Source organism: Orcinus orca, chromosome 12, assembly GCF_937001465.1.
Source record: "Orcinus orca chromosome 12, mOrcOrc1.1, whole genome shotgun sequence".
Taxonomy (NCBI): domain Eukaryota; kingdom Metazoa; phylum Chordata; class Mammalia; order Artiodactyla; family Delphinidae; genus Orcinus; species Orcinus orca.
Genome location: NC_064570.1, coordinates 36,421,450 through 36,433,222, shown reverse-complemented (window position 1 = coordinate 36,433,222; position 11,773 = coordinate 36,421,450). Strand labels below are relative to the sequence as shown.

Here is an 11,773-nt window from a genome sequence, read left to right as displayed (position 1 = left end):
GCACACAATTTGAGAACCATAGTTCTATATAACAATTAAGTCACTATAGAAGATCATTTTTTCATGGTTTCTTTCCTTTAAAAATGTTTTGTTGAGAACTAAATATGTGTAGAATGCTAGGAACTGGGCTTCCACATATAGCTAAGATATGCTCTGGCTCTGGACAGTTTAGTGTTTCATAGATGTTATGAAGTTAAAAATGAAGGAAAATTTGGGGAACAAATTAGTAAATTGAATTTTCCAAAGTTTGACACAGAATCTAATAGACTTTCAGGAAATGGTTGTTGGACTGAATTGTAACACAAATGGGAGGAATTGCTTACCTTAACTATCACGAGTGTACCTGCAAATAACATCTATTAACACCAAATCTACTTCCCTGTTCATTAAGATGAAACTGCTTCACTCTTTAAAAAAAAATCTTGTTTTTCTCTTTTGTCCATTATAAAAGCAACATAATATTTTAGAAATTTTAGGAAATGAAAAAAAAATCATAACCACATCACCCTTATACAATAACTCCTACTACTTTTGTCCTTATTTTATCATATACATCCCAACACAGCTGTAATCATATATATTAGATTTTTCTTGTCTTTTTTCATTTAACATAGTTTTGTAAGCACTTTGCCATTGTTCTAAATAAATTTTCTTTAAGTTGCCTCTTACTTCTTCCCTAATTTGGAAGAGATTTGCTTTTCCTTTTGCTAAGAAAATCTCTACTCTTTTCAGAATTAAAGTGTCATTTTGTAAAAGTGCATCTTCAGTTCTGTTACATTGATGTTTGATTACCCTTTAGTTTGGACAAAATGATTTCCTTTACTGTGAATTACTCAGCAAGGAGGTACTGGGTACTGAGAGTTGTATAAGAAGAGATTTATCTTGCTCTTGCTTACCGAACCAACGAGGCATTCCAGTCTCAGGGCCAGGGAGGAGCCAGGCTGTAAATTTTTCTGACTCCTGCTATAAACAAAGCCTGTCAGGAGGAGGCTGTGACTTGACACCCCTTTCAGAAAGGGAAGCAGGGAAACAGGGAGAACAGAATGCATCTCTCTCTTTGTGTCACTCTGTACCTTGGGAAGAGGAGACCAGGGATTTCTAGATGCAGAGCCAGGGTTGACATCTTTCTGGTAAACCAAAGCCACCATAGTAGAAACTCTAAGTTGCCTTTAAACTCCAAGGTGACTTTTTCTGTGAGGAGGGAACGGGCTTTTCTCAGGTCAAGAAGAGTCGATCTTGCACTATTAGTGGATCTCTTCTTGTCTTAATTCAAAGAGCTTCCACAGTGAGGGCTGAAAGATGGGGTTTCCTTGGCACCGTATTCATTTGGGAATGAGTCTGGGGCACTCAAATAAGTGCACCTGTATTTAGGTGCACCTGTATTTAGGAAATGAGGAATTGGTATCATAGACTTAGAAGTATTACCTATGACTGAGGCTACCTTCGAGTATTTTTAGAGCATTACTGTCACTAGAAGAGGTAATGAGGAAATTTTTTAAAAAGATGAGGAAGGAAAGCTGTTAGAACCATAACCTCAGGAATAGAGAACCATAACATACGATGCTAAATTATATATATCCAAAGGGAATTGACAGTTAATATTTGATTTTTCCCTTTTTATCTAAAAGAACGTGCTCATTAATTTAAAAGTAACATGTTATTTACAGCATTTTTAATTTTTAAAAATCTCCTTAGAAGGATTAGGGATGTAGACTCTCTCATACCATCACTGTTAATGGGGTTATAAACTGGTGCTAAGTTTCTCTGATATGTGTGCCAAAACCTCAAAATTACATCTACTCTTTTGAGCAGCTATTTAATTTTTAGGACTTTATGCTATGGTATATTAGGAATGTACACAAAGGTTATAATACATATTCATATATATTAAATGTATGTTTTCTTAAAATCATAAATAATCTACTTTTTTAAATAAAATGGAATTAGTTAAATAAATTGTGATGCATCTATATAGTAAAGTTCTATATTGTCACAAATCATGATGATATACAGATATCTTAATAGTGTGAAAAATGGTCAGGATATATTACTAATTTTAAAAATGTAGGAAAAGGAGCATATATCATTTGATATTTTTTTATACACACAGATGTAAACAGTAGAATGAAGTTTATCAATATGTTAAAGTAGTTTAAGTGGTTATTTTGGGTAGTGGATAATAAAGTTCTTCCCTTCCTTTCTTCCTTCCCTCCTTCCCTCTCTCCTTCTCTCCTTCCTTTTTTTTTTTTCCCCTTCCTCCCTTCCATCTGTCTTCATTTTCCTTCCTCATCTTCCTTTTTATTCTTGGTTTCCTCTGTTTTCAAAGCATTTGGGCTTTAATTTTATAGTTTGAAGGAATATACTGTTTCATTTTATTTTTAACCTTATATCATTTGGATTTTCCTTAGGAAATTTGGGTGGAAAAATAAGCGAAACAATTGTGTTGTACTAATGCCCCTTTTCCTTAATGATTCCAGGTTCTCTCCCTCCATGGGTGAAGAGGAGAGAAAATAGGAGAGTGAGGACCAACATTTCACTGTGTCTTTCAGAAGCAGACCTAGAAATTCATTCCACTGTTTTCATTCCTCTTCAGGAAATGAATTAAAAAAAAAAATATATATATATATACACACACACACACATATATATTTGATAGTTGAAGGACTGATAGGAAAACAGGTCAGGTATTTGCTGTATAATTATTTCATGGTATTTAAACATTATGTATTTTTTCTCCACAACAGTTATGAAGAAATCCGCTTTACCTTTAGTATGTAAAATTAAAATTATTCACAGCTTTTCTGAGTTTTCATAACACTTTTAAATAAATTAATAAATCTAGGCTCTTTAATTATCGAATTAAAGTCTGAATAAAAATTTTCCAGGGAAGCAAAAACAAGTCATGCTTAAACGCCAGGATAGGAAAGTTGGTAATAGAAAAAATAACGTTCAGTAATGACCAAAAGTAATTGACTATGTCAGTTCTCAAACTTGACATTGTCTTCAGTATTCGAGTCTTGGTTTTAGGGAATGTGCACAGCCCATTGCAAATTACAAAACATTGGAAGTTGAAACTGGTAGTGACAGAATATTGGTGATAGCGTTTATACTGTACTAACAACTGTATACAGCCTGACATGGAGCAGATGGTCTGAGTTTTGAGAATATTAAGCTTGTGTCAGATAAGTGAAATTTTTGCTACAGTAACTATATTTTCAACCCATTTTTTTTTAATGAATCATATCAGTACAACTATCATAGGTGCTTCATGTGTTTCATTTTAGGGGAAATTGATAGTAGGATCATCATATTAACTTTGCATTTTAATTCCATGTTACTGGTGTCCCATGGGTCCCAGATTGAACACCAGGGGTGCTGGGCCCAGGATTGAGGCAAGTCTGAGTCTGTCTGGAGGCTGGAGATATGGCATGCCATGGTTCTATTTTCACAAACACCAGATGAATCCTATGGGGAGGAAGTCATGGTAAGGAGAAGGGCTGCAGAGCTATAGGGCAGCCTTCAAAAATCCCACCAGTGACTTGATTCAGTGTCGAGGAAAGCCACTTTCAGTGAACCAAATCTGAGGGATAAGGAACAAAATGGTGGGCACTGCAAGAACAAGTTCTTGGAACACCTACGGCAAATGTGTGTGGAGGAGGGAGTCCCCAAACTATGGGAAGACCTTGAGGGGTTTGATTCCTAGAGACACTGTGGAGATATACTTTTTTGTATCCATTATGGTTACCCTGGTCTTACTCTCACTGTTGTCACCCAGAAAACACGGATTACTTTTATATCCCTTTAGAAAGAATAGAAAAGTAGTTAACAGATGGCATACAAAAAAAGACACAGGGCTGCCCTGGTGGCGCAGTGGTTGAGAGTCCACCTGCTGATGCAGGGGACACGGGTTTGTGCCCCTGTCTGGGAAGATCCCACGTGCCATGGAGCGGCTGGGCCCGTGAGCCATGGCCGCTGAGCCTGTGCGTCCAGAGCCTGTGCTCCGCAACGGGAGAGGCCACAATGGTGAGAGGCCCGCGTACAGCAAAAAAAAAAAAAGACACAAACATGTAGGCTTCTTGTCCCTGCCTTTAAAACAATAAACACGAGGATCATTTGGAAAAAAAATAACAGTTACTAGGAAATCAATTAGCCAAGGTGAAAAAAAAAAAAATCTCTAAATAGCATTTAATCTTCCAAGTAAGAATTCTTCATTCTTGGGTCAGACTGATCAATGAGGTGGGCATTTAGACTAATTGATTAGATTCATCCATTTGTGGTGCCGCTGAACATCAGACATACATGATGGACATGTTCTTTGGTGCTACCCTCCTTTCTTCGTACTGCATAGTCATCTTTCTAGCATTTGTTATCTGATTTGGAAAATATTTTAGAACAACCCAATATCAACTTCAAGATAAAAATTTCTACACACTTCACAGCTCCTTCCTATTACATGAATGTGTAAATTGAATTCCCTCTCGATGAAAAAAACAAAGGTTGGCTTCCCAAAAATGTTTTCATTGGCTTTAGGGAACTAACATGCACCAGTCTGGGTGACTAATACTTCCTGGAAAATAAAGATAGATCAACACATAATTAAGCTCTGGCTCAACTATAATTGTTGTCTTGGAAACGGTTTTGGGGATAAATATGGTTGTGCTAATGAAACTTTTCATGATTTCCAACGATCCGGTTTATTAATTAGGCCAGACCATCTTACTACCTTAATGCTACCCATTTTGGAATATTCAAAGGGTTAAAACAAAACAAAAAAGTTCCTATGAGGACATCGAAAAGGAGGAAAGGGGGATAAATCTTAAATTCATTATTTACCAGCTCTCATAAGGATTCTAGTTAAAGGAATAGGTTAAACGTGCTTTTTGGCACTTTTGTGGGTTTCAAACATCCTTCCTACCTCATTAAGCAGAGAGCAGAGAGTTGTATACACAGCATTTTGAACTAATAATTCCTAGCGTTAATTCTCTGAACTCCCTCTTTGGAGGATTTAAAATTGGACGAACGCAAGAGAAACAAGCGAAACCAAAATCCTAACTAGCCAGGGTTTTCTAGTTCTAGCTTTCAGTAAAGAGGAGTTTTGTAGGAAGTTCTGCTCAAAGCGTAGCCCGAAGGGCAGCCTGCCGGCTCTGGAGGGTTTAGTGGAGGCCGAGCGTGAACCCTGGGGGTGAGAGCGCATCCTGGTCTGAGATCACACCCACTCGGGGTGTGCGTGAGTGAGTGCGCGGTGCCCGCGCGCGTGTGTACGTGTGGGGAGGTGTGTGCCAAAGGGGTGGGGTGAGGGGCGGTGAGGAGGGCGCTAGGTGAAGCGCGAGGAGCGGGAGCGGGAGGTCGCGCGCTCCGGCCTCTCCCCCAGGGGCCGCGGCGGCTGGCTCGCGCTCCGGCTGCCCCTCCTGGTGCGCGCCGCGGCGGCGCCACAGGCCCCTCGACCCTTTGACCACCGCCCTCCGGCCGCCCGGCCCCCAGCGGGGACCGGCGATGGCGCGGGACTGACGGCCTCTTCCCTCCGGACCCTTCTGTCCCTCCAGGGGCTCCCGGGGGCCGCGGCGCCGCCCCGACCTGCATGTGGGGCGGGCGCGCCGGCGGCCAGAGCGAGCGGCCCTCGGCGCCCCCGAGGCGGTGCCCGGCCGCGCGGGAGAACCAGGAGGACGAGGAGGAGGAGGAGGAGCAGCGGGCCGGGCCGGGCTCCCCGAGCGCCGCCGCCCGGGAGCACGGGCTCCCCTGAGGGAGCTCGGGGCGTCCCAGCCCCGGAGGAGGGACCCGGAAGCAGAAGCGGAGCCGCGAGTCGAGCCGAGCCGCTGCCCCCGCTGCCCGCCGGCGCCGGGTGGGGGTCCCGGCGGCTGGATGGGCGGCGGCGGCTTCGGCCGCGGGCGGCTATGGGCGAGGAGCAGAGCACGGTGAGCTGCAGCGGCGGGCCTCTGGAGGCGCGGACCCCCCCTGGCGGCGCCACGGGCCACCCCGAGCCCCCGAGGCCGCCGGGGGACAGCACCGGGGCGCCCGGGCCGCGCGCCTCCTCCGCCGAGCCGAGCGGCGACAGCTGCGGAAGCGACTCGGGCTGCGCGGACACGAGCGTCCCGGAGCCCGCGAGAAGCCGGGGGGCCCCGAGCTGGAAGAAGAACCAGGCACCGGCGCAGCCCGCAGGACTGGCCTACACCGGGCCCCTCAACCCCCAGGCTTTGCAACAGCAGCTGGCAAAGGAGGAGGAGGAAGCGAGGGACCGAAGCGAGAGAGGGGATGAACAGCAGGAGGCGCCCCCCGGCGAGCAGCCGGAGCCCCGGACCCGCGTCGGGGCCCCAGACGGACTGGTCCTGGACGTGCTGGGCCAGCGGCGCCCGCCCCCCGCCAAGAGACAAGTCTTCTGCTCCGTGTTCTGCGTGGAGAACGACCTGCCCGAGGTCCCCTCGGCGGAGCGGCTCTCGCTGCCCGCGTCGCCACCCCGGGCTCCGCCGGTGACCAACCCTCCCAGCACCCCCTCCTCCTTCCCCAGCCCCCGGCTGTCGCTCCCAGCGGACACCCTGTCCCCCGACGGCGGCAGCATCGAGCTGGAGTTCTACCTGGCGCCCGAGCCGTTCTCCGTGCCCAGCCTGCTGGGAGCTCCACCCTACTCTGGCCTGGGTGGGGTCGGGGATCCCTATGCGCCCCTCATGGTGCTGATGTGCCGGGTGTGCCTGGAAGACAAGCCCATCAAGCCCTTGCCCTGCTGCAAGAAGGCCGTGTGCGAGGAGTGCCTCAAAGTCTACCTGAGCTCCCAGGTAACCTCAGCCCCTCTGTCCCTCCCCTGTCCCCCATTCAGCATTCCAGATCACTGGCCAGGAAGTCCAGCTCGCCAGCTCCCTGCTCACAGGAAGAGGTGATGAACACCCTTATGGAGGACCTCTGTCAGTTTCTTACATCTCGGTTGTTGGTTTAAGTGTGTTTGTCTTCGCTGGTTAACTTGACTGGAATTTAACTCTGCTTGAGCTTTGATTGGCAACCATAGAAGGAACAGGGTACAAGTGAATTGCCTTCTGCTATTTCTTTTATTAGATTGCAGGCAAGGAGCTTGCTCAAAGAGGAGGGCAATGAGAGTGCCTCAGAGGCCTGGTATCCCAGAAACTAACAAACAGTGGGCAGAAAATAAATATGTTTTGAGTTGGTGGAGAGAAGAGTTGCAATGAATGATACCGAATTTGAAATTTTGCTCCATTTAGATAATCCAGAAAAAGTGTTACTAATTTATTTATTCCTTGGCCCTGGTCCGCTTTTCAGTTTCCTTTTTCTCAGTTAAGTTGAAGTACTTTTTCTCACTGAAGTTTTATGCCAGCAGAGTGCTTTATTTCTCTGAGAGGGAACAAAACAGAAAGAGCGAAACAAAGCAAAGCAAGGCTAAGAGGCTTAACAAAACAAGTGCTGGTGAAACTTTCCTCCTCAGCTCCTTATTTGAAAACTTGTTTTTTTTCTTGGAAAGTTTAAGAGTGCAGTAGACCGGCTTTCCTTCCCTGGTGGTGAATGCGTCCTTCCCGCAGTTTTCAGTCTGTTATGTTTCTGCCAGTGTTTTGCACAATCCGGAATGCCCTTTGATCCCATGTCTGATTGTCCGACGCCTATTCATCTTTCAAAACTCTGGCTGTTCAGGTGCCAACTTTTCCGTGAAGCCTTACCTCACCCTCCAGGCCACTGCTTGTATACTTTCAAAATACTTCTGCATGTCTTGCATGCACTGAGGTTGTTCCATATGTGTCTGTTTGTCCGGCTAGACTGTATGGACAGGGTTTTATAGCCCCTGTGTCTGGTAGTTTCATGTTGGTATCCTTTCCCATAATAGTGTTGAATAACATTGGCTGAAGCGGACTGAAGAGGATTTCACATGGTGCAGTTGCTCTGTGTATTGTGGCTAAGCCATGCTTGTGTCTAGACTGAAAGTGTGTAACGTGCCCAACGGCAAACGCAAAGGGGAATTTAGACAGAATGGAATGTTACACAAACAGTGACTTGGCCAAGATGGCTGAGATTATCCAAACGCCTGTGAGAGACTATGATGTCTCTTTCATGCGTTATCGGCAGACAGATGCTTGAAAAAGGAGGAAAGCCTGCTGCCCATCATGTCAGTTTCTATGACATCACTGTCAAACAGCCCAACAGATACCGGTGCCATCCATGTGCAAAGCCCTGTGGTGGGATTCAGACATTCCCAAGGTATGGGCCCTGCTCCAAGGAAGTCCCCTGGTGTGTATACAAGATGTGTACACAAGAACAATGCAAGGTAGCATATAATAAGATGTAAGCGGAGTAACAATATCATGTAGCACTTCCTCTTAAGGGCTGGATACAGATGCAGTGGGTTTAGAAGTTCAAGGGAGGTGGTCATTATAGGTTGGGGTACTCTGCAGTTTGATTCCTTTAAGGTGGGCCCTTTCCCCAAAGCAAAATTTTTTTTGCCACCATAAGTTAGTTTTAGGAAGTCAGTGTTTTGATTTCCAGTGGAGAAAGAGAAGGAATAGGGGTGGGGAGTGGAGGGTGGCAAGGTGAATGAAGAATCATTGCCATGCACAACTGGGAAAAGCTCCTCTGAAGTAACGTAGTATCTGAAGGTTGTCGGCAGTATTTAGGATTGTATGTATGTTCCTGACCTTCTTCTGAAGTATTTGGCAGAATTTCAATAAAGAAAAAATACACTTTATTTGAAATAATAAACAACAACAAAAAGATGAATCATGCAGGCCAGGCATGCTTCCACTTCAGGGCTTTGTGTGTGTTGTTCCCTGAGCCTGGACTATCCCCCCTGGAGTCCCCCCCACCCCCCATTCCCTTGCTTACTCCTTCCCCTTCTCCCTCTCAAGTCTGTATGCAGATGTCACCTGTGTGACCTTCACTGACCACCTGTTTGGTGGTCACCCAAAGTTGAGCCTCACCCCCCACTCTAGATCTCCTTTCCAGCTATTTATTTTCTCCCTAGTGATAAAAATATTCTGCCTTGTACTTATGCAGTTGATTTCCATGAAGACAGGAGTTTTCACATGATTTATTCCCTACTGTGGCTTTAGCACCTAGAATGTTGTCTGACACATACAGATGCTCAACTAATTAGTTATTGAGTTTATGAAGAGCTGAGCGACAAAGAGAGGATGAAACTGCCCCCAGAAACCACGGCTAGAAGGAGGTGATCTGCTTGAGCACTGAATTCTACTCTGAGATTCTCGATATTTAAGACAAAAGACAAAGACTTAAAGTAGACAAAAATAATAGGTTTGCTAAGTTTGTTATTAAACTTAGAATTAAAGAGTTTTTAAACAAACTTTCAGCTTATACAAAAATGGCATTTCTTTCACTTGGATAAAACTAGGCCTGTGGTTATAATTCTGATCTGTGTTAATGATTAGGTCCCTTCTACTTAGAGTCTGTGTTTCCACATCACTTAACCTCTCTGTGTCTTAATTTCCTCATCAATGAAATGGGATTGCAGACCATGATCTGTAATGACACACCAATTCTAAAGCAAAACAAAATCAAACTGCAGGCCTAGTTTGACAACAAATCAACTGTTTTGTTGCATTACTGAACCAGGTCAAAGGGCATGGAGAGTGCCCTCTTTCTCATTTTATAAGGCATTTTGGTTTTGACAGAAGTAAATCTGTCAAGCTTGAACGTGCAAGACTCTTTTAAGACCTTTTAAAGTAAAATGATATATTTGAAATAAAAAGTTATTACTTTTTCATCTTTTGGATCTGTGCCAAATAGTTAGTGTATTATTTAACATCATTTAAGAAAACAAAGCAGAGTCCCTGTTAAGCATTTTATGCAGACATTAAAAATGCATACTAAATGTGAGTTGGAATATTGCCTGGTTAAATTAATATTCTTCTAAAAGGAGATGCTGAGTTCTTTCAAAGAAGGTACAAAGTTGGAAGACAGGAATGCAGGTTTTTAGATCATAAATCTTATTTCCATTAGTGCCGTGGACTGAATATGTGGCAAAGGCTGATAGATAGGTGTCTTCATTATTTCAGTGCAGACATAGCAGGGTGGTGACTCAAATACCTCCATACTGTGTTTTAAAAATAATAGTTTTAGTTTTTCAAAACATAATTCTTCTTCAGTTATCACTGTGACTGGGGCTGTTGGAGAATCCTTCTTAGTAGAATGACTTTACTGGCCGATGGGTATCATCCAGTTTCCAGTTGCCATGGTGAAGGACTGAACTGATACATTATAATCTTTGGCACTTACATAGGGGAGTTACTTAAAGGCTGTAGAGTACCATGACGGAGATAGTGGGAGTTTAACTGGTTTGTGTTGCCTGGGTACATAAATCTTTGGTACATAAATTTTAGAAGTACGTTTCCTAGTAAGCTGTGTGTGCACGTATGACCATGGCTTAGAGCGCACAGTTGCAGGGATGTCTGCAGTCTCCTGCAGGTCGCAGGGCCATTCTGAGTACTGACCTCAGCTGGTTTGGCCTTTACCACGTTTTCTAGGAGGAAAGATTGTTGCTTTCCTTGTTTCATAGAATGATATTGCGCTCATTTCAAAAAATCCTCCACAGGTATCTTTCTTTTATGATTTTGCTTTGAGACAGTAAAATCTGTTATGATGCGAAATATTAATATTTAGTCCTTTACGTAAAGAAAGAAGAGAATTGGGCATCCTAAGGGCTTTCTAAAGGTAAGGGCTGTTGCCGCTTTCATCACTCTGCTTCAAAGTGCTCGCGATTGGCAGATGCTGACTTGGAATGTATACACCTGTCAAATGAGTATTAATAGAGACAAGCAACACATTTCTTCTGCAGTTTGTGAACAAAACAGCTGCTAGATGGTAATGTCCTAGAATGACTGTCTACCATAGTCACCCTCGAATCAGTGACCTAGGGATGAAAGCTTCTGTATCCTATTATTAAACTCTGAGTCATCCAGACTTTTATGGGTAAAAGTGTAACCTACTTTTTCCCTTTAAACCTTAAAACAACCTGGGTAGTTTTAGAATCTGTCCCGTTCAATATGGAGTTTGCATGCAGCCATCTTCACACAGGTGATTTACAGATCCTATCATGCCAGGTGTGATTTTGGTAGTCTTAAAAATGTGAAGAATAAAAGAGACTGAACTCTGTTAAATCACTCTGAGAATTTGAAAAGTGAGAATTCAGGCATATGTAAGCTTTTTTTTGTGTGTACAGAATGAGTGTGTGTGTGTGTGTGTGTGTGTGTGTGTATGTGTAATGGGGGGCTGTGGTAACATTTGCTTTTATAAACCTTCCTGACTCATGCACTTACTTATTTTCCTCTTCTGACTCTTTAATGATATCTCTTTTAATAATTTCTTCGTTTCTCTTTAATAATTTCTTTTTTCTCTTACTTTTCAAAATTTGATTTTAAGTAGCACTTGATTTCTGCAGAGGAATCAATCCCCTATCAGGGGCTCATCTCTGGGCCAGCAGGACCTGGTCCAGGCACTGCCTGGGTGTCTTCCTTCCCGTCGCTTCCAGCATCTGGAGATGACGACGCCATGTGGAGAAACCCTGCATTGTGCTCCATTGCCTACAAGATCTCAAATAACATGACTAGTACTACTTACCTCATGCGTCAACTGAAACCTTTACAGTGGTGATTTTTTCTTTTTTCTCCTAGAGTAGATAGAGCTCAGCGTTTACACTTGAAGGCTCTTCCTTACTCCTCATATGAGAGACGGCAAAAAGAGAACGTTAGGACTTCAGCTCCCAGCTTTTCATTAAGAGTTTGTGATGGGGTTGTAGACAGATACTTGAGTCATAATTTCCTATAATTAA

The 11,773-nt window shown here is 43.8% G+C and overlaps 1 protein-coding gene across 2 annotated transcripts in view; it reads left to right on the top strand.

Annotated features, from left to right (window-relative positions):
• Positions 1 to 5,278: 5,278 nt before the first annotated feature.
• RNF217 (ring finger protein 217) overlaps positions 5,279 to 11,773 on the top strand; it is a 128,185-nt gene continuing 121,690 nt past the window's right edge. Inside the window, exon 1 of one of the 2 annotated variants that reach the window (XM_033407898.2) lies at positions 5,279 to 6,767. In XM_033407898.2, coding sequence (XP_033263789.1) covers positions 5,892 to 6,767 — 876 coding nt within the window. In that variant the 5' untranslated portion in view covers positions 5,279 to 5,891. The remainder of the gene's footprint in view (positions 6,768 to 11,773) is intronic. The other variant, XM_004263860.4, reaches the window with a different exon arrangement.